General features: G+C 39.7%; 1 protein-coding gene across 2 annotated transcripts in view; it reads left to right on the top strand.

Annotated features, from left to right (window-relative positions):
* Positions 1-23,934, top strand: part of SPIRE1 (spire type actin nucleation factor 1) — a 159,531-nt gene that overhangs the window by 54,647 nt on the left and 80,950 nt on the right. For both annotated transcript variants that reach the window (XM_043889485.1, XM_043889486.1), the window contains exon 3: positions 19,721-19,954. In XM_043889485.1, coding sequence (XP_043745420.1) covers positions 19,721-19,954 — 234 coding nt within the window. The remainder of the gene's footprint in view (positions 1-19,720; positions 19,955-23,934) is intronic.

Genomic DNA, 23,934 nt, shown 5'->3' with positions numbered 1-23,934 from the left:
GAGGATCTCATTAGGAAATACATTTTTGAATGAATGAATGAATGCACGAATGACCCCTCAGTTTCTAGTGTTTATCACTCAGCAGTGATCTTTGTCTTGTATTTTTATTTATCAGATAAGCATGATAATTGATAATACCTTTCATTTGTAAAGTGGTTTATAGTGTATAAAATATTTTCAGAGCTATTATAATTATTTATTATTTTTTGATGTGTTGAACTTTATTTCTGATGCTTTGGGAAAGTAGTTCTTCCCTCTCTTGAAAATGGAGGCATTAATGGTGAGGAGGAGGAAGCAGCTGAGGGAACTTTTCTCAAGGTCAAGGGATTGAGCAGTCAGGTGCATGTGTGTGCACGTGTGGGCGCACTTCTGATTCTGTAACCCCATGGACAGACTTGCCAGGCTCCTCTGTCCATGGGTTTCCCAGGGGAGAATACTGGAGTGGGCTGCCATTTCCCTTCTCCACAAAGCTATTATTTTAGATTGTTAAAGTTATTGGTATTGCATTATCAAATGAACTGATCAGTTTTGTAAATAATATATTAGTCTTTATTAATAGTTAAGTAGTAATGTTAGTAATTCTTATATCTGTGCAGTTTTAACTTTTCTAAGTAGAGAATTTGCTTTCTAAGAAAATTTCAATTAATAGGTTATATCATTTATATTTTAAGCCTGTCTTAAGTAGTAATTAGATATTAACTAATGAAACTTTATTTTGGTTTTAATTAATTTAAAACTACAGCACGAAGCTGAAGGCTCTTATTTTTTGTACCTAATGGCTCATAATAATTGGGCTTTGCTCAAATAACAAGAAGAATAACCATAAAACAAATATTTGGATAGGGATCAGGGAACCTAACAGTAGCAGAAAATAAAGAGTGCTTGATTAGGCTTATGGAATAATAGAAATGAATTCTTCAAGGTTCTCTGTATTGTCATTAAATGCCAATTATCCTTTCTTTTCCTCGTTTTTTTTTTTTCATCTAAATAACTCCTTACAGTAGTGATTCCCAATGGGAAGCGGCATACCCTGAGGGTGAGGGCAGTTCTGAGAAGAGGGGTCCCCAGAGGAGACTGTTAACTGCTCTACCTTCTGCCACTATGGGCAGTAACGTGGCCATCCATGCTGAGTGTGGACCAAGCTCAGGTGTATGCACACAGGCTGGGAGCAGGAAGACCAGCGAGTCAGGAAGAGCCTCGTGGTAGGGTAGAAGGGACACTGGGCATGGGTCTGCCTCTGGATGGTTGTGTGAATTTAGGCAGGTTGTCCAGCCTGTCTTCACCTTCACCTTCCTTTCTGTAAAAGAAAGGAATTGGATTAGATGATCTATAAACTCAGTTTTAGAAATATCTGATATTTCTGATGTTCAAATATACAAGAAGAGTCTTGCTCTTGAAAGAAAGCATATGAATGGAAAATGAGATTGTTCCTTTCCTAAAACGTGATAATATTACATTTGTTTAACAGATGATTAGCGTTTCTATACATTTTTTAAGCCCTTCAAATGAATCTTCTGTAATTAAAAATTGCTGACAATTCTTTATTATCTCAGAAAAAGGAAAATCTTGGTGAATTTTTTCTCTGTGCTCAAGCACTTGAATCTAGGACAGTGATCTCATCTGGCCTCATTGTTTTAAATATCATCTCTGAGCTGACGACTTACAACTTGTTATCTGTAGTCTGCGTTGCTCCCTTGAAACTACCTGCCAGTTTACTGGTCCTCTGAGAAATCTAGTGGGCGTCTCAGACTTAATCTGTCTAAATCTGAATTCTGTTTTGCTTCCCGAGAAGTCTGCTGTTCCTGGAGTTTTCCGTATTTGATCAGAACAGAGCTCTGGCGCCCTCCTTAGTCCCTGATACAGCTGGCACTGCCCACCTCTCTCTGGTACCCCTTCCCCCTGCCCTTATTCCGCTGTAGTCCAGAGCCAGCGCTCTCATTTTTAGTTGTAAGTTGTATCATTGTCACTCCTCTGCCCACAGCCTTCAGTGGGTCCCATCTCCCCCAGCAGACAGGCAGGGCCCTCCAGCGGTCAGCACGGCCCCCCAGGCCTGGTGCTCCTGACTCCTCATTCACACTCTCCCTTACTTGCTTTTCTTCACACATCCTGGCCACCTCCCTGCTCCCAGGACATTCCAGGCACACTTCCTCCTCAGGGCCTTTGCACTGGCTGTTTCCTCTGCCTTACACTCTCTCCACAGGCCACACTCTCATCTCCTTCCAGCTGCCCCCTGCAGCCCTCTACTGGAAGGTCTACACTGACAGTCCTGTTGAACCTGCTCCCCACCGCCACCCCCTGCCCCCCACCATGCCCTGGCTGCACGAAGCCTTTTCCTCCACAGTGCCTGGCGCCTTCTAGAAACCCTGTATTTTATTAGGCTTGTTTGTTGTCTGTCTTCTAGAGTATCAGCTTTGGAGGGCAGGGATTTTTGTTTGTGTCACTGCTGTATCACTGGCTTTGTGATATTTGGTAAATAAAATCTGTACAGTCTCTTTCCCATCTGTAAAAATAAAGATAATACAGGGTTGTGTGTTGTTTATAGACATATTAGTATAAACCTCATACTCCCCAGTGAGTGTATAATGAGCCTGAAGAGATCATGGGTGTTGCTTTGCCCATTTCACAAACCGTATGCGGTGGCCCCTGTAGAGAGAGGTCCTTGATTGAGAGAGGCTGTCACCCACCCTGCCTCGCCAGTGTGACTGGGAAGCTGAGGGGCTCCTGGTGCTGGGAGGCTAGCCCCCCTCCCTCGCTCCCCCTCCCCCACTGCTGTGCCTACGGGGCCTTCTGTGCTCGGGCTTCAAAGTGGACATGGGCCCAGACAACTTTCGCACTTTATTTTCAATTTAAACATTTGATTGTGGCCTAATACTGGAATCATTTATAGCATTTTTTTTCTATTGGAAAACTAATTTCTAGTTTTCAGACTGCATTGAAAGGGAACTTTGGAATATAGCTCATTTAGAAGCTAGGAGTTACATTTTAGAATGACCTTTCTGTGGTTATATAGGAAAAACATCAGTAAAAGAGGCAAGATTAAAATATCATCATATCCCAACCAGTCCTGAAAGTCATGCATCTAAGCTTTTAAAAATGCAGTCTCTCTTCTTTATCAATACAAATTTGCTTTATGAAGATAAGTTGAATGTAAACAGACAGTGGAAAGTACTTATTTTGATAACTGAATGTCATTGTTGTATTAAACCCCTCTGTGTAGCAAAGGTAATTTAATCCTTAAAAACACATGTTTCCTACTTGTGCGTCTTGACACAGATGAGTGTGAGTGTTGAGGTGGTGGCTGTGGCTTGATTAGAACCAGAAGGAGCTGGAAATTGGTTCTTAGCAGTTGTCCTTGCCCTGACTCTTCTCAGATTGTCCCTTTTTGTTTGTTTGTTTTTTCAGTTTAGCACAGAACCTTTTTGCTTCTGTGAGCCATTCACAGAAGTTATGAGGTGTGAGCCACTAAGAATGTGTTCCTTTTACGTAAGAGCAACTTCAGTAGCCCCCGGGGCTGAGAGAGACATTTCGTGTCTTGTGGAAATTTTTGTGCCTCTTTTGTCCTGTCCATGTTTGAAGAAAGGTTATAGGAGTATGCCTGCCTCCTCTACTGAAACCCCAGAGGGCCAGGCGGCCTTCCGACCTCCTCCTCAGTCCCCAAGCACTGTGATCTGTGGTCACGGGTGTTCTGCCTTTTGTGCTTGCCTGTCTGGCTTTAGCTCTGTTGCCTTTGACTTTGTGAATAGAGCTACATAGGTGGTTAAGCTCACTGGCTTTGAGGCCGACCTGGCTTTGAGTTCTGACTCTGGCTTACTGAATCTCAGTTTCTTCATCTTTTGAGTTGGGGGCCTGGTGGTAATATGCATATACTGCTGAAGGGTACTGTGATGAGAATTCAGTAAGAAGTGCATGCAGATGTGTAGGGCAGGCCCCTGCCTTATAGGTAAGCTCCCAAGATATTAGCTGTACGATGGAAATCTGCCATAAGCTACGTTTCTGTTACTGCTTCAACAAGGCTGTGACCAGAGCAAGTGTGTCCCAACCACAATGAGTCCAGTGAAAGGGGTGGTTGTGCCATGGAACTTGTCAGTTAATTAGAAGCAAGCTTTTGACCTAATCTCAAGTGGGAAAAAAATGTAAATTGAAGTAGGGATATGGTTTTAAGTTCAAAGTCTAATGAAGAATTTGAAATTAAAAAAAGATTTAGGCATATCTGTGGTTTTCCACAGTTTTGAATAAAAGTGCTTCCACAAACTGACAGAGTTGCCTGTCAGGACAATTAGTAGGTCAGCACTAGACAAATAAGAAAGGGAGTAGAGAGAACAAGGTCTGTGAAGTAGACTGGAGCAGGTCCATGGAGCTTAAAAAAAACAAAGTGGGACAAGGAGAGCGATTGTTCTCTGGAAAGTGAAGGTAGTAGTTTTCCAGCACAGAAGCCATAACCTCCGGTGGCAGAGTCACAATTTAACAATTGGTTTTGAAAGAAAGTATTCGGTTTAGGAATAAAAGCCTCTTCTATTAAACATACAATAATTATATTCATATTAAATATTTTTGTAGCCTATTTTAGTAGTGTGTGAAAGTGTGCTATTAAGTAGTACATTTATTTACATTGTAGTAAGATTTACTGTAGTGAACATATTGAGTACATTGATATATTTACCTGGAAAAATCTTAATGCAAAAATTTTTTAATCTAATCTTTTTTCTCTATTAAAATTAAGCAATCTTAGAAACAACTAAATAGTCATCAGCTGATAAATGGATGGCTAAAATGAGGTCCCTTCACAAAAGGTAGTGTTGTTTGGCAATAAAAAGAAATGAAGTAGTGATACATGGATGGATCTTGCAGTGAGACATGCTGAGTAACAGAAAAATGAAGTTGCTCAGTCATGTCTGACTCTTTGCGACCCCATGGACTGTAGCCCACCAGGCTCCTCCATCCAGGGATTTTCCAGGCAAGAATACTGGAGTGGGTTGCCATTTCCTTCTCCAGGGGATCTTCGCAACCCAGGGATTGAACCTGGGTCTCCTGGATTGTGGGCAGACGCTTTACCGTCTAAGCCACCAGGGAAGTTGAGTAACAGACTTGTTGTATGACTCCATCTGTATGAATTGTTCAGAACAAGTACCTCAGTAGAGATAGAAAGTAGTCTGATAATTGTCTACCAGCAGGAAGAGGATGAGGTTGGGGAAAAATGATGAGTGACTGCTATTGGGTGTGGGGTTTCTCTGGGGTGAAGAAAACATTCTAGAATTGATTGTGGTCATGACTGCATAACTCTTAGGATATGGAAAACCACTGAGTTGTGTATTTTTAGTGGGTGAATTGTATGGTATGTGATTATATCTTAAGAAAGCTGTTAATTTAAAAAAATTAAGCAATTTTAGAGAGTCCCTGACTTCGAAAAGCAAAGGCATTGAATAGATCATTCACTCTGAACTGGATCCTCCCTAATACCTAACCCAGGGGGCATCAACTGCAGTGCATGCTGGTCACTGAAGGAGTGGTTCCAGTGTGGAGCCCAGACCCACCCTGCAGGTTCTAATCCATTGGTCTGCAGGCCTGGGAAGGGCTAAGACACTCACTTTCCACAGGTACCTGAGGAGTCCGCTGTTCTGTGTGTTAGAAATTGAGAGCCACTCAGGGGGAGTTCTCTTAGAATATTTTCCTGTGTCCCTTGACCCAGTCTTTATTTTTATTCAGTTGCTTTGGCTGCCTCATCAGTACTAAAATACACATATTTATCGATTTATTTAGAGTGTGAAATTACATCAGAACCACTCTAGCATTGCCTTATTATAGACCAGGTAGCTGAAACCAGCTAAGTTGAGTTTTTTCTTGATAGTCTCAAAGCTGCTAAGTGGGAGAATTGGAATCCAGGTTTTGGTCTGCTTAAGGCCAACCCAGTACTCTTTTTTTTTTTTTTTTTAACTCAGTTGTGTTGGGTCTTCACTGCTGCATTGGAGGCTTCTCTAGTCGCGGCGAGTGGGGGCTACTTACTAGTTGTGATGTGTGGTCTCTCCATTGGGGTGACTTCTTTCGTGGAACACAGGCTCTAGAGCATGGGCTCAATAGTTGTGGCACACAGGCTTAGTTATCCCACAGTGTGTGGAATTTTCCTGGACCAGGGATCAAACCCATGTCCTCTGCATTGGCAGCCAGATTCTTCACCACTGAATGGTCAGGAAAGTCCCAATCCAGTACTCTTTTCATTTGTGTTTCAGAATCTTGTTTTGTATCTAATAATAATCCCTTAACCAGGCTGAGACCACCACAGGTTTAGGTTATTTCTACCTGCTGTTTAGCAGCTCTTCCTCTTTATTGGCTCTGAGAGTTTGAACAGATTGCTTAACTTCTCTGTGCTTCAATTTCTTAATCAGAAGGAAGCAGGGTAAGAATAATGCCTACTTGATAGAATTGCTGTGATGATTTAGTGATTCAGTACATGTGGAGTGCTTGGCAGAGTCACTGACATGGTTCTTTGCTAAGTAAATGTTAGCTATCATTTCTGATAATAGACTCAGACTCTTTCAGGGTCTAAATTCAGGAATATCTTTAAAAGGACAGTTAAATGAAATATGCATTTTCCTCAACATATCTGTGTTATAATTTTTCTAATGGGCCTTAGTAGGTAATTGTCAAATGATTGTCAAATTTATTCAGAGGATGGAGCTACTGTGCCTGTTACAGAACACATGATAAACTGTCTTAAAAATTGGAAATAATTTTACTAGCAGAGAATGACTTTATTCTATCTGTACAACATAAATTCACTTTAAGCATGCATAGTCATGAGAAGGCTGCGGAATAAGCATAATCGTGGATCTTGGGGGTGCTTCGTGCCAGCCTGTGGGATGGCATGGTAACCCAGGGTCTTGGGAACCATTGTTTTGTGGGCACAGGAGTGAGGGTAGACATGGGTCAAGCCAAATTATTTCTGGGAATAACCGCTTGCTCTGTAGGGCTTTAAGACTATGATGGCAAAAAACTTGAGTTGTGAAAAATGATTTTTATGGTTTAATTTAAAATTTATAGAAGTTTTATAGGTTCTTACAAAAACGTTCATGTAATACAGAAAGAGACTGTTTGCCAAGCTCTCCTGGCCTTACTTACAGAGGTAACCTAACAGTTTGTCTATTCTTCAAGATAAATGTATAGTACCTGTATACACAGGCATATATTTATTCTGTACATATTTATTGTGTATATCAGTTTTCTTATGCAACTGCCTTTTGAACCATGATACACTCTGGGCATCTTTTTACATGTTGGTACACATAGAGCTGCCCCGTTGTGTACCTCATTCGTGGCACACTAACAGTTTAAAAAGCTACAGATGCTAGGCACTGTTCTAAGCTCTTTGCATGTATTATTACCTCACTTAATCTTCACAAGAACCTTATGAAGTAAGTACAGCTACTATCCCCATTTTATACATGAGCTGACAGGCACAGAGATATATGAGGCAGTTTTTCCAATAACACATTAGTAATGCAGCCAGGATGTGAACCCAGGCAAGTAACTTCAGAGACTGCCTTTTTAACCAAAGCATGACATTTCCCCTGTGGATAGACATCACATTATTTTCTGTTTTTCATTGTAACTTATTTTTTTGTAAATGGTTTATTAAATTTTCTAAACTTACTCTTATTTTTATATGTATAGAAGGAATAACTAGCTTTTAGCAAAGGAGAGAATTATCTGATTGTTACTATTTCACTGTGACATGTCAGTTATTGCCGTCTGTGAAAGCCTTCTGTCTGGTGGGATCCTATTTGGCCTTTTCTCTTCCTCTGAAAGCCTTCCTCAGTGATCAATCCAAAGAAATAGAGGACAACAATAGAATGGGAAAGACTAGAGATCTCTTCAAGAAAATTAGAGATACCAAGGGAACATTTCATGCAAAGATGGGCACAATAAAGGACAGAAACAGTATGGACTTAACAGAAGCAGAAGATGTTAAGAAGTGGCAAGAATACACAGAACTATACAAAAAGATCTTCATGATAACCACAATGGTGTGATCACTTACCTAGAGCCAGACATCCTGGAATGCGAAGTCAAGAGGGCCTTGGGAAGCATCACTCCGAACAAAGCTAGTGGAGGTGATGGAATTCCAGTTGAACTACTTCAAATCCTAAAAGATGACGCTGTGAAAGTGCTGCACTCAATATGTCAGCAAATTTGGAAAACTCAGCAGTGACCAGAAACAGGACTGGAAAAGGTCAGTTTTCATTCCAGTCGCAAAGAAAGGCAATGCCAAAGAATATTCAAAGTACCCCACAATTGCACTCATCTCACACACTAGCAAAGTAATGCTCAAAATTCTCCTGCTAGGCTTCAACAGTATGTGAACCATGAACTTCCAGATATTCAAGCTGGATTTAGAAAAGGCAGAGGAACCAGAGATGAAATTGCCAACATCCATTGGGTCATAGAAAAGCAAGAGAGTTCCAGAAAAACATCTACTTCTGCTTCATTGACTACACCAAAGCCTTTGACTTTGTTGTGGACCACAGCAAACTCTGGAAAATTCTTTAAAGACTTGGGATTATCAGACCATCTTACCTGCCTCCTGAGAAATCTGTATGCAGGTCAAGAAGCAACAGTTAGAACTGGACATGGAACAACAGACTGGTTCCAAATTAGGAAAGCAGTACGTCAAGGCTGTATATTGTCACCCTGAATATTTAACTTCTGTGCAGAGTACATCATGCACAATGCTGGGCTGGATGAAGCACAAGCTGGAATCAAGATTGCTGGGAGAAATATCAAGAACCTCAGATATGCAGATGACACCATCCTTCTGGCCAAAAGCAATGAAGAACTGAAGAGCCTCTTCATGAAGGTGAAAGAGGAGAGTGAAAAAGTTGGCTTAAAACTTAACATTCAAAAAACTAAGATCATGGCATCCAGTCCCATCACTTCATGGCAAAAAGTTGGGGAAACAATGGAAACAGTGAGACACTTTATTTTTTTTTGGGCTGCACAATCTCTGCAGGTGGTGACTGCAGCCATGAAATTAAAAGACGCTTGTTTCTTGGAAGAAAAGCTCCGGCCAACCTAGACAGCATATTAAAAAGCAGAGACATTACTTTGCCGACAAAGTAATGGTCCATCTAGTCAAAGCTATGGTCTTTCCAGTAGTCATGTGTGGATGTGAGCGTTGGACTGTAAAGAAAGCTGAGTGCCAAAGAATCTATGCTTTTGAACTGTGGTGTTGAAGAAGACCCTGAGAGTCCCTTGGACTGCAGGGAGATGCAGCCAGTCCATCCTAAAGGAAATCAGTCCTGAATATTCATTGGAAGAACTAATGCTGAAGCTGAAACTCTGATACTTTGGCCACCTGTAGTGAAGAATTGACTCATTGGGATAGACCCTGATGCTGGGAAGATTGAAGACAGGAGGAGAACAGGATGACAGAGGACGAGATGGTAGGATGGCATCACCGACTCGATGGACATGAGTTTGAGCCAGCTCCGGAAGTTGGTGATGGACAGGGAAGCCTGGTGTACTGCAGTCCATGGGGTCACAAAGAGTCGGACACAACTGAGCGACTGAACTGAGGTGGCTTTAAAATATACTGATAACTGGCGTCATAGCCTGGAGATTTTGATTTGGTGGGTCTGATATGGAGCCTGGATACATATGTAAAAGTACTAAGTGAAAGTCACTCAGTTGTGTCTGACCCTTTGCGATTCCTTGCACTGTAGCCCACCAGGCTTCTCTCTCCATGGGATTCTCCTGAGAAGAATACTGGAGTGGGTAGTTTTCCCTTCTCCACAGGGTCTTCCCGACCCAGGGATTGAACCCTGGTCTTCTGCATTATAGGCACATTCTTTACCATCTGATCCACCAGGGAAGCCCATATATGAAGAAAAACAAAAATTCCACCAGAAAATGTGATTTTCAGTTAGATTTGGAATAATGTATATTGCTGTTTTATGGGCTTTTTGCACATCTTGAGACAACCTGTGACTCTGGATACAGCCGTGTCTTTTCATTGTGCTCTCTAGGAGACAGTGTGGCTCAACATGCCTCGTGCCTTTACGTCAGCAGTGTCAGTTGGAAACATTCAGCGAAGAGGATGAAAGTATGAAATGAGGGGTTGGGTTGGTGATCTCAGGCTTCTTCCTGTTTTTAAAATCGTGATTCTCCTAGTTGACATTCATCATGGTTTATAGTATGTAAAACTGATTGGGATTAAGAGCTCCTAATTCAGATTTTTGTTTACTCTCTTGTTCCCACAGTATTGTTTTATTTGAGTTGAGTCATTTGTGGAGTAAGGAAATAAACTTACTGTCAAGGAGCAAACTTGTGGGAATGTGACTCTTTTAGTTGGCAGCAATTGTTAGTGAAACTTGTGATTGGAAAAGTAGTTCATCAAGTCCCTTGTCTGTATTCTGAAACTAAGCATTTAGAACCTTAGTCTCTCATAATGAATTTTGATTTGGTAGATAGAGTTAAGCAAAAATATTAGTAGGGATGGAATTTTCAGATTTTATCAAGTTAGCGTTAAAAAGTGTGACTTTTTGCTTTTTTATTTTCACCTTTTAATCTTGGTTATTTACCTTTCAGTGCTTTGGTTTTCCTGTTTTCAAATGGAAATTATACTTTGTACAGTATGGAACCTTAATTAATGTTTACTCGTCAAGTGCTTTAGGCAACTTTAGTGAAAGTTACTTTAGTTCAAAGTACTATAGGATAAGATTTTAAATAAGGAGTTTGAGAACTTTCAGGGGAAATGACTAGCATAGGATTGTTGACTTAAATGTTAGGATTATTTTGGTGACATGGGACATATTCCCCATTTTCAGGAATTCCTGGTCTTACCTGTGGGTTGTTCTTGAGTTCTTGTCTGTCATCCTTGGCTTGGAAGCTCAGTAAAGAGTTGCTCACTGTAGTTTAACAGCCGTTTATGGAGTGCCTGCTATGTGCGTGGTGATTATACCCTGCTCTTCCTTTTGTCTCCGGATTATGTAGACTCACCAGAAGGCATTGTTTTCCTTTCTCTAGACTTGTACTGTCCAGGATGGCAGCCACTACCCTTCTGTCTCTCTCAAAGTTTAAATTAATTAAAATGAAATAAAGTTAAAATTTTATTTTCTCATTCCTACTAGCTACATTTCAAGTGTGGCTATGGTTACAGTATTGGGCAGCACAGATTCAGACCATGCTGTCACCCAGAAAGTCCTACCAGACAGTGCTGCAGTTTAGAATAACTGTGCTGCTTGTTTTTATCTATACCAGTTGAATCCTATGGACTCTCTCATCATATCTGTACTCTTGAGTTACGATTTAGACAAACCATCCTATAATGCTTAGCCTTCCCCCATTTCTTATCTCAGTATTCCTTTTGCAGTATTTAAAATACTGTTTTTAATATGGTGCTTAAGATTTTAGTTATGACACCACGTCATTCCATTAATACTGAGTTTTATTCTAGGTTTTTTTGACTGATACATTTCAACTATATTAACATTTTGAGTCCCATGCTTTGAAATTATCCTGATTTCAATTCATTGTGTGTGTGTCATTTTTTTCCTCTCAAGAAAGAAAAATTCCTGTCTTGGTCTTAGTGTTTTTCAGATTTGATCACCCTTGAGGTGTTTTTGTAAGTATGGTTTTTTTTTTTTTCCTCTCCCAAAAAGTCCTTTGTTAGCTGTGTTAGCATTAGTTGCTCAGTTGTGTCTGACTCTTTGTGTCTATACACCTCATAGACTGTGGTCCACCAGACTCCTCTGTCCGTGGAATTAATTCTCCAGTCAGGAATACTGGAGTGAGTAGCCATTCCCTTCTCCAGGAAATCTTCCTGACCCAGAAAAGTCCTTAGGGTCTGGGTTTTTTTATAAATTAATTATTTTATATTTGGTTGCCCTGGATCTTTGTTGCTGAGCACGGGCTTCTCATTGCAGTGGCTTCTCTTGTTGCAGAGCACAGATTCAGTCGTTGTGGCCCACAGGCTTAGTTGCCTCATGGCATGTGGGATCTTCCCAGACCAGGGATCAAACCCATGTTCCCTGTATTGAAAGGCAGGTTCTTAACCATTGGACCACCAGGAAAACGTCCCAATGTTGTTTTTGGAAGAGCATAGTTTTTTCTTTTTTTGGCCTCACTGTGTGGAGTGTGGGATCACAGTTCCCTGACCAGGGACCGAACCTGTGCCCCCTGCATTGGAAGTGTGAAGTGTTAACTGCAGGACCACCAGGGAAATCCAGAGACCAGAGTTTTTATTTTTTATGAAATCTAGCTTGTTAATTTTCTTCTTTTATGACAAATGCTGTCTCTTCTTCTTTTATGACGAATACATTTTTAAATTAGTTTGTCAGTTTTTCCAAAAGTCCTAGTAGAGTTTTGGTTGTGATTTCATTGGCTTTTTAGTCAACTTGAAAGAACTGACATTGTAACAATGTTTAGTCTTTCAGTTATGAATTTGGTGTATGTCTCTGCTTGCTTTGATTTTTAATTTCTTTCAGCAGTGTTTTATAGTTTTCAGTGTTGGGATCTCGCAAATTTTGGTAAGCTGTGCCTTCTAGGGAGTTTGTCTATTTATCTGAAGCTATAAATTTCTTTCTAAGTAGTGCATTAGTTACTTCCCACCAATTTGTCTATATGTTTTCATTATCATTAAATATTTTTTAATTGCCCTTGAGATTTCTTCTTTCACCCAAGAGTTTAGAAGTGTGCTATTTAATTTTTTAGTACTTAGTACTTTAGTATAAAATAACTTAGTACAAATTGCTTTGTTAGCTGATTTCTGGTTTCATTTCATTGCCAGAAAACATAATTTTTGATATTTCAGTCTTGAAATTTATTGAGACTTATTTTGTTTTTTTCAAACAGCATAGGCTTTGTCTTGGTGAACATTCCAGCTACACTTGAAAAGAATGATTTATTTTGTAGTTTGGGATGCAGTTAAGAAACTGTCACATGTAAAAATTGGATAAACAGAGCAGGCAAAGATGGTAAGGTTGAAAATAATCAACTCTGGTCATAGGGCTCTGGGTTTGAAGAATAAGAGTACTGGTAGGATTTGTCAGACACAGGTGGGGAGTGACATGAGTAAAGAAAGGTAAGCAGAAGGAAAGTGAGCGAAGTGATCAGCTCATTGTGGGGTTGTGAACAGAAAAGTTCACTGGGCTCAGAATGTAAAAGGTTTAGAATGGCATGTTAATGAATTTATCACCTAGAAAATGCTTAAGAAGTAATATTGAATAGAAAGAGAACTCTCAGGCATGGATAAATGGACTCTTTTTTTGTTCTTTTTTTTTTTTTTTTTGCTGCTTTATGAAAGGAAAAAAGCATATCTAAATTTCATGGAAAGATTTCTTTTTTTTGAGAAGTGAGTGACCTTAGGTCTGACACTTCAAACTAAGGTCACTGTTGGTAATTCTGATCCCTTATCTTTACATCATCTCCAGTGTTTTCCTTTCTATATTCTTTCCATCACCCTTTAAAATGCTTAAGACTTGAAGTCTTCAAAGGAAAAGTAATAATAATAATAAAAAAAAACTGTACCTCTGCCCTGTCTTCCTCTCTAGCTGCTGCCATGTATTTCACTCCTCTTCCTAAACATTGCTGCGTGTGCTGGGTACACATGGCACTGTTTGTTCACGCAGTCTGACCCTTGCTGAGGTCACTGTGACCTCCTTCTGGAGGAATCCAGTGGTGTGCCCTAGGTCTCTTCTCCCCTCTAATCCACATTCAGTGCCAGGACCATGACCTCCTTCTGAAAGTTTTTTCTCACTCTGATTTTTGTGACTTTCTCCTTTCCTCCTTCCCTTCATACTCTTGCTCCTTTACAGTCTAGTCTCTTGATTTCTCATCCTCTGGCCAGTCGTTAAATGTTTACGTCTGCATTTCTTGTGTAGTTTTTCTCCTTAGACTGTCCCATACACTTTCATGGCAATGACTGATTTTATCTTCTCTATAGTTTTGCCTTTTCCAAAATATCATATAGTTAGAATTTAGCCTTTTCAGATTGTCTTCTTTCACTTAGCAATCTACTTTAAAGTGTCCTCTGTGTCTTTGTAGTTTGGCAGCTCATTTCTCTTTATCTTTGAATAATAGTCTGTTGTACAGATTTAACATAGTTTATCCCATCACATGTTGAAAAACATTTTGGTTGCCTCCAAGTTTTGACAGTTCTGAATAAAGTTACTTTAAACATTTGTGTAGGACTTCTGGTGGCTCAACAGTAAAGAATCCACCTGCCAATGCAGGGGACATTGGAGATGCAGGTTCAATCCCTAGGTCAAGATGATCCCCTAAAGAAGGAAATGGAAGCCCACTGTAGTATTCTTGCCTGGGAAATCCCGTGGACAGAGGAGCCTGGCAGGCTACACTTGATGGGATTGCAAAGAGTCAGACATGACTTAATGACTAAACAACAACAACAAACATTTGTGTACAGATTTTTGTGTGGATGCTGAGGCTGAAACTCCAGTACTTTGGCCACCTGATGTGAAGAACTGACTCATTAGAAAAGACCCTGATGCTGGGAGGGATTGGGAGCGGGAGGAGAAGGGGATGACAGAGGATGAGATGGTTGGATGGCATCACCGACTCAATGGGCATGAGTCTGAGTAAACTCCGGGAGTTGGTGATGGACAAGGAGGCCTGGCATGCTGTGATTCATGGGGTCGCAAAGAGTCGGACACGACTGAGCGACTGAACTGAACTGATTGAAGTTTTTAGCTTGAGTAAATATCAAGGAGTGGAGTTGCTTGATTGTATGGTGGGAGTATGTTCGACTGTGTGAGCAACTGCCAAAATGTCTTCTATGGTGGCTGAACCATTGGCATCTTTACCAACCATTGATGAGAGTTCCTGCTGCCCCACATTCTCATCAGCATTTGATGATATCATTGTTTTGGATTTTAGCCATTCTAGTAGGTATATAGTGGGATCTTACTGTTTTAATTTGTAACTCCCTGATGACATGTGATTTTTTTTTTACATTCTTTTATATATTCTTTTCCATTATGGTTTTTCACAGAATATTAAATATATTTCCCTGTGCTATATATAGGAGGACTTGTTGTTTATCCATTCTATATATAATAGTTGGCATCTACTAACCCCAAACTCCCAATCCAGTCTTCCCACTCTCTCCTTTGGCAACTACAAGTCTGTTCCCTATGTCTGTGAGTCTGTTTTGTAGATAGGTTCATTTGTGTTGTATTTCAGATTTCACATAGAAGTGATATCACACGGTATTTGTCTGACTTAACCTGATTTAATATAACAATCTCCAGGTTCATCCATGTTGCTGCAAATGGCATTATTTTGTTCTGTTTCATGGTTGAGTAGTATTGCATTGTATATCTGTACCACCTCTTCTTTATCCACTCATCTTTTGATGGACACTTAGGTTATTTCCATGTCTTGGCTGTTGTGAATAGTGTTGCATTGAAGATTGGGGTACATATGTCTTATGAATTACAGTTTTGTCCAGGTATATGCCCAGGAGTGGGGTTGCTGGTTCGCTTGACAACTCTATTTTTAGCTTTTTGAGGAATCTCCTGATTATTTTCATAGTGGCTGCATCAGCTTTCATTCCTACGAGCAGTGTAGGAAGATTCCTTTTTCTCCACACCCTCTTTAGCATTTGTTATTTGTAGACTTTTTAATGATGGCCATCTGAGAGGTGTGAAGTGGTGCCTCATAGTTTTGATTTGCTTTTCTCTAATAACTAGTGGTGTTGAGCATCTTTTCATGTGCCTGTTGGCTGTCTGTGTGTTTTCCTAGGAGAACTGTCTATGTAGGTTTTCTGACTATTTTTCTATTGGGCTGTAAGTTATTTTATTGTTGCATTCTATGAGCTGTTTGTGTATTTTGGATATTAAGCCCTTGTTGGTCACATCATTTGCAAATATTTTCTCCCAGTCTGTAGGCTGTCTTTTCATTCTGTTGATGATTTCCTTAGCTATACAAAATCTTGTAAGTTTGATTAGGTCCCACCTGTTAACTTTTGCTTTTATTTCTGTTGCCTTGGGAGAGTGACCTAAGAAAACAATGGTACAATTTATGATGACATATGATCTTGAGCATCATTTCACATTTTCGTTGCCATCTCTGTATCTTCTTTGGTGAGGTGTCTATTCTGATCACTTGCCCATTTTGTAATTGGATAATTTTTTTTTGGGGGGGGGGGTGTTGTCAGATTGGATAGCTTGTGGGACTTGAGTTCCCTGACCAGGGAGTGAACCTGACTTATGGCAGTGAAAGTGCAGAATCCTAATGACCAGACCACTAGGAAACTCCAGGAGTTATTTTCTGTTTGAGTTTTAAGGTTCTTTGTATATTTTGGATTCCATTCCATTATCACACATGTGTTTGGCAAATATTTTCTTCCAGCTGTGGCTTGTTGTTTCATTCTTTGAACAGTTCCTTTCATGCAGCAGAATTTGTTAATTATAATGAAGTCTAACAGCATACCAATTTTTTATTTCATGGATCACTCCTTGTATCTTTAAAAAATCATTAAACCCAAAGTCAACTAGATTTTTTCCTACGTTATCTTCTCGTTTAATAGTTTTGTATTTTACTTGTAACTTTGTGACAGGTGTAAGGTCTGAGTCTAGACTCATATTTTTGCATGTGGATGTTGTTGCTCCAGCACTGTTTGAAGAAAAGCCTGTTCTTTTAAATTGCCTTTACTCTTTTGTCAGTGCTCAGTTGACTATCTTTGTGAGTCTGTTTTGAGCTCTGTATGCTGTTCGATGAATCTCATTGTCTATTCTTTTGCTAGTACCATCATGTCTTGATAACTGTGGCATGATATATTTTAAAAATACTGAAAAGACCCTGATGCTGGGAAAGATTGAAGGAGGGAGGAGAAGGGGACAACAGAGGATGAGATGGTTGGATGGCATCACTGACTCAATGGACATGAGTTTGAGTAGGCTTTGGGAGTTGGTGATGGACAGGGAGGCCTGGTGTGCTGCAGTCCATGGGGTCGCAAAAAGTCAGACACGACTGAGCGACTGAACTAACTGACTGATACTTTAAAAATAAAAATATCATACTGACCCACTTCCCAGAACCCTTCAGTGGCCTGCTATTACTTGATGAAGATTCAGGCTTCCCTGGTAGCTCAGATGGTAGAGTCTGCCTGCGGTGCGGGTGATCCAGGTTCAGTCCTTAGGTGGTGAAGATCCCCTGGAGAAGGAAACGGCAATCCACTCAAGTATTCTTGCCTGGGAAATCCCATGGACGGAGGAGCCTGGCAGGCTACAGTCCAGGGGGTTGCAAAGAGTTGGACACGACTGAGCGACTTCACTTTCACTTTCCTTTCAGACCTGTCCAGGAGCCTTTGAGGCCTCATGTGATGTGTGAATATATTCCCATCTCACAAGCCTCATCCTAAGTGTCCTCTTGTCATTAGGAGTTTTTTTTTCTTCAGTCATTCATTCCATGTTCTTCCTTATCTCTAGGCCTTCATACTCACTGTTGCCTATCTTTGGAATTCTTCTCTGACCCCTTTCTTCTTGTGGTTAACTCTACTTAAAATTCATTTTCTTAATGAAGGCTTCCCTGATCTTCAGACTAGTTAGGGCTCCCTATTAAATTATGCTCTCATAACACCCTTCCCTTCTTTATTATAATGTGTAGCACAGTCATTTAGCTTACTAATTATCTGTTTTCCCTAGGACAAAACTTTGTGAAGGCCACAGGTCTCTTCTCCTCATCTATTTCTTCATTGGCACATACACTTGATTCTTAGTAAATATCTGTGGACTGAAATCATAAGTGAAAGGAAGGGTGCTTAGTATAGTGGACATTAGCTGGATTAACTAATAGAAAATTATTCCTTGGGGGGGTAAATTTTACTAGATATGAGAGTACCACAGTTAGTATTTAGATATTGCAGCAAGAAAGTGTAGTAAGTCTTTTATAGTATTTTTGTGAACAAGATGGAGAAGTGTCAGGTTGATATTTATACAGGTAGATTATAATCAATGTCAACATGCAAAAAATGTCTCTAATTTTCTGAAGGGCTTCTTAGTTGGAACTCTCCTACTTAATACTTAAATCACTTTCAGACATGACTTAGCGACTGAACAAACACCACAAGTTTTGAAAAATGACTTTCTAGAATTAGTATAAGTAAGTATTTATCTGTAGGCGAGTTAATGTGTCCAGGTACTGTTATGTTTCAGTTGTCTTTTGGGTGCTCATCTGTTATCACCAGCTACAGACTGTGTAGAACTAGGTAGATGCTTCTCTAGCACAAGGCTAGAAGTTCCTGGAGTCCGTGAAAGTGATGAGTCAGCTACTATATGTGTCAGTCTAATAATGCCCAGCCTTGTTATGTTGTGTTTCTGAGAGGTTTGATTACATATAGGACTGCTTCATGGCCCAGGTTTAAATCAGGAAAGGTAATAGATTTGGGACATTGAAACCAGGTGCGTGTAGTTTATCCTGGAGCTGGGAGACCCTCCAAAATGTTTTAGGACATCCTTTCCAAGGTCCTGACTGCAACCAGAAAAAAAGCGCAAAGCCTGGTGGAATCTGAATTTTGAAGGCACATATTCCTCGAAGTGTGTTGTATTACTCTAGCCCATTTGCTGAAGGACCCAGAAAGCCGCTAGTTCTGAGCAGGACCCAGGACAGGAAGAGCTCTGCCACAAATGCAGCTGCCAGGCTGGCTTCCCTGCTGTATGGGCCGCCTGACCCTGCAGATGTAGTGGTGCTTGTGGTGTCAGTGGCAGAGAGGGCTACAGTCTGAGCCTTGGGCATCCCTGCGGGTGAGTCGCAGTGCAGGCCTGTAGGGTTCTGGAGCAGAGCCCTGCAGCTCTTTGTGGAGAACTGCTTTCCTTTTGAGAAATAGCTCTTGGTCTGATGCTGGTCCACAGTCAAGACTGAACACTTAACGGTGGGCCACCAAGTTACCTGAGTCCTGAGCTGCCCATCATAAACTGGGGGTTATTGACCCTTCTAGCCATGAGTTTGGGTGTGTACAGAGGCATCCCATCATCCACTGGAAGCATTTTACATATGCTTGGCCCAGGTTGGCCCTGGAGGTATCACGCAAGTGCATGCTGCTGAGCCACTCTGTCTTTTCCAACCTGTACCTGTTGCCCTGGGGGAGTTCTCCAATCAGTTGACAGAAGACTCCAGCCTGGTTTGCAGATGGTTCCGCCTGATGGACAGGCAGCACCTTAAGGTGGAAGTTGCAGCACTGCCAGCCCCTGTCAGAAGGACATGGCTGTAAATAGATTTGTTTGTTTAAGCTTAAGTTAGCTGCTAGCAGTCACTGAGTTTTCAGTCTCAGATCCTTGATATGTCTATGAAATCCCTAATTAGATAAGTGTTGTCATAACAGTTCTGAATGGATATGTTCTTCTGTAACTCTGTCTATTCTGAAAAAATATGGTTTAAAAATGTGGAAAGTCAACCTGATTGGTATTGCTGGTATTTTATATAAATGGAGAATATAGATTCTAGTGTTTAACATAAATCTAAGAAAACATGAAAAGGCTTTGTGTATGTGTTACATACTGGTTTGAAGAAATTACACAAATATTTCCATCTGAGATTTTTTTAAAAAGCACAGGTGAGACTTTTTTAATCTCCTCAAATTTAATGTGTCACATTTCTGAAATTGAATAGATTAGACCTAGCTTAAATATCATACAAAATATTCTATGCCTTACAGTTAGTTCTGTAAAGCTGTTCAGTTGTCAGTATTAACCACCTTCCTTAATGTTTCTAGGTTATAGAATCTTTGGGAATTATTATTTATAAGGCACTGGACTATGGCTTGAAGGAGAATGAAGAAAGGGAGTTAAGCCCCCCACTGGAGCAGCTCATTGATCGCATGGCCAACACGGTAGAGGCTGATGGCAGCAATGATGAGGGCTATGAGGCTGCGGATGAGGGTCTGGAGGAGGATGACGACGAAAAGAGGAAAGTCTCAGCCATCCGGTCCTATAGAGATGTCATGAAGGTAATGTGTACAGCAGTATCTCTTTCTTTCGAGAGTTGTTATTTCACTTTAAAAAATTGAATGGTGATTTAATATTTGATAATAGTTCCTAGACTTTTGGCTTTCAATGAAGTACATTGTTGTTATTTTCTTACTAAGTTGTGTTCAGCTCTTTGCAACCCCGTGGACTGCAGCCTGCCAGGCTTCCTTGTCCTTCACCATCTCCCAGAGTTTGCTCAGTTTCGTGTCCATAATGAAATGCATAAGAGTGTTCTGATTTCATTCTTTTACATATAGCTGTCTAGTTTTCCTCCTACCACTTATTGAAGAGGCTGTTTTTTCTCCATTGTGTATTCTTGCCTCCTTTGTCATAGATTAGTTGACCATAGGTGTGTGTGAGTTTGCCTCTGGGCTTTCTTTCCTTCCATTGATGTGTGTCTGTTTTTGTGCCAGTATCCTACTGTTTCGATTACTGTAGCTTTGTAGTACAGTCTGAAGTCAAGGAACCTAATTCTTCTAGATCTGTCTTTGTTGCTTTTCTTTTTTTTTCTCCACAAAAGTCCTGTGGCTATTTGGGGCCTTTTGTGTTTCCATACAGATTTTAAATTTTTTGTTCTAGTTCTGAAAAAGTGAAGTGAAAGTGTCTCAGTCGTGTCCAACTCTTTGTGACCCCATACAGCCCATGGAATTCTCCAGGCCAGAATACTAGAGTGGGTAGGTAGCCTTTCTCTTCTTCAGGGGATCTTCCCAACCCAGGGATCAAACCCAGGTCTCCCACATTGCAGGCGGATTCTTTACCAACTGAACTATCAGGAAAGTTCTGAAAAAGGCTATTGGTAATTTCATGGGGATTACATTGAATCTATAGATTAGAACGGTCTCTAATACCATACATAGAAACAAACTCTAACTGGATTAAAGACCTAAATGTAAGTCTGGGTACTATAAGACTTTTAAAGGAAAACATAGGCAGAACACTCTCTGCCTAAGATATGACATAAATCACAGTAATATCTTTTTTGCTCCATCTCCTAGAGTAATGAAAAAACAAAAATTAACTGTGGGTATATTTGAGATAATCAGGAAAATTTGACCTTTTACTCTATAGTTGGTGATATTAGGAATTATTCATATTTTTAGATCTTATAGTAGAATTGTGAGTATATTTTAAAAAATCATTTAATGAGTATATGCTGAAATATCTACATGTGAAATTCAGATATCTGAAATTTGTTATAAAATTGTCCTGGAGGGTGAGGCTTAAGTGGATGAGGATGTAGATAAAGCAAGATTGGCCATGAATTGATCATTGCTAAATTGGGTGATGGATGGTAATTCATTATACTATTCACCTCATTTTGTGTATGTTCAAAATTTTTCCACACAGTAATACTACTATTAGAAATTTTTCAAAGAGGTCAGTTTTTTAAGCTCAGGTATAATGGACATGTAGCATTATATTAGTGTCAACTGTACAAGGTAATGATTTCTTGCTTGTATAAATTGCAAAATGATCACCACAATAAGTCAAATTAACATCCATCACTACACATGGTTACAGATTTTTTTCTTGTGATGAGAACTTTTAAGTTCTATCTTTCAGCAACTTTCAAATGTTTAGTACAGTATTGTTACCTGAGTTGCCATGCTATACATTACATTCCTAGGACTGACTGACTTTATAACTGCAAGTTTGTACCTTTTGACCACCTTCACCCATTCCACTCTGTACCCGCCCCAAGCCCCAACCACTGGCATCACCAGTCTGTTCTCTGTACAAGGAGATTATTTTTAAAATGAAATGTTACATAGATAACAAGGAGATGTGTATCACAGCATTAATTATACTGTTTTGAAACTGGAAATAAATGACTTCCAGAAAAATGGTGTATCAGCTACATGGATTATCATATGGTCTTTAAAATTATAATCATGTAGGTTAAGTAGCAGTGTGGGAAATTTTTAATAAATGGAGAAAAGACCACCAAATCCTGCATGTACTGTCTGGGGTGTGTATAGAGGAGAGACTGTGTACGCAGACAAAGAGAGCAAACTTGTGGACACAAGTCTGTAGAATTTCCACTCATCCACAAGCGTCACTTGTTTGGTAACTGTAGAGGTCATTTGGGGCATGCTGCCTGTATGCTATGTTCTAACTGTTTCAGCACTTGAGAAGAATATTGCTTTTAGTGTAACTCATTCTGCTCTTAGACTGCCTGGGTTCACTTCCAATTCTGCTGGCTAGGTATGTGGCTTGGGTCAATTCTTAGTTATTGTAAATCTCTATTTCTTAATCTCTAAATTGGGTTGACATAAGAATTAGATGTGATGATGCATATAAACACAAAGAATAAGATAATTATCAGGTAATTCATTGAAACTGAAGTAATTACTGGGGTTATTTTTCCTCTAAGGGATTATTTCTCCTATATCTCAGTGGAAACTTCATGAAATTTCATTGACTTTAAAAAAAGGTTTTTTTTGTACATTAAAAAATTGTGGTAAGATACACATAACAGAGTTTACCATTTAAAGTTGCACAATTTAGTGCCATTAAGTAATTCACAATACTATCCAGCTATCAGCGCTATCTCAGTCCAAAGCCTATTATTTATCCCAGATGGAAACCTGTCCCTTCTCCTTCAGCCCATGGCAGCCACTGATCAGCTTTCTCTCTCTGTGGATTTATGTATTCTTGTATTTCATATAAAAGGAATCATATGGTATATGCTTTTGGTGTCTAGCTTCTTAGACTGAGTGTAATGTTTTTAAGGTTCATCCATGTTGTAGCATGTGTCAGTACCTTCTTCCTTTTTATGGCTTAATAAGATTCCATTTTATGAATATACCACTGTTTATCCACTCCTCAGCTAAGAATATTTGAATTGTTTTCACCTTTTTTTCACTGCTGTGAATGGTGCTGGTATGAACATTTGTGTTTCAGTTTTTGTTTGAATACCTACTTTAAATTCTTTTGGAAATACACCTCAGGAACAGAATTGCTGGATCACATGGTAATTCTATCTCTAACTTTTTGAGAAACCATCAAGCTATTTTTCACAGTGGCTTCACCATTTTCATTTCTACTAGCAATACACAGGGGTTCCAATTTTTCCACATTCTTGCTAACACTTGCTTTCCATTTTCTCTTTGCTTTTATAGCCATCCTAGTGAATGTGAGTGGTATCTAATTGTGGTTTTGATTTGCATTTTCTTTTTTTTTTTTTTTTTAACATTTCATCTTTTTTTTTTCATTTATTTTTATTAGTTGGAGGCTAATTACTTTACAATATTGTAGTGGTTTTTGCCATACATTGACATGAATTAGCCTGATTTGCATTTTCTCAATGACTCATGATGGTGAGCATCTTTTTATTTGCTTTTTGGCCGTTTGTCTACCTTCTTTGGAAGAATGTCTATTCAGGTCCGTTTTTAAATTAGGTTGTTTATCTTTTGTTGAGTTTAAGAGTTCTTTACGCATTCTGAATAGTAGATCCTTATTAGATACATGATTTGCAAATATTTCCTCTGATTCTGTGGATTGTCTTTTCATGCTCTTGATAGAATCCTTTGATGTACAGTTGTTTTTTTTTTTAATTAGAGGATAATTATTTTCACAAAGTAGTATTGGTTTCTGCTCTACAACAACGTGAATCAGCCATAAGTATACATATATCCAGGTTAGGCATTACTCTGCCGACAAAGGTCCATATAGTCAAGGCCATGGTCTTCCCAGTGGTCACATATGGTTGTGAGAGCTGGACCATAAAGAAGACAGAACACCAAAGAATTGATGCCTTTGAGCTGTGATTCTGGAGAAGACTTTTGAAAGTCTCTTGGACAGCAGGGAGATCAAACCAGTGAATATTAAGGGAGATCAACCCTGAATATTCACTGAAACTGAGGTTCCAGTATTTTGGTCCCTGATGTGAACAGACGACTCATTGGAAAAGTCCCTGATGCTGGGAAAGATCAAGGGCAGAAGGAGAAGAGGGTATTAG

Source organism: Cervus elaphus, chromosome 27, assembly GCF_910594005.1.
Source record: "Cervus elaphus chromosome 27, mCerEla1.1, whole genome shotgun sequence".
NCBI classification, from domain to species: domain Eukaryota; kingdom Metazoa; phylum Chordata; class Mammalia; order Artiodactyla; family Cervidae; genus Cervus; species Cervus elaphus.
This window is presented reverse-complemented; position numbering and strand designations above follow the sequence as displayed.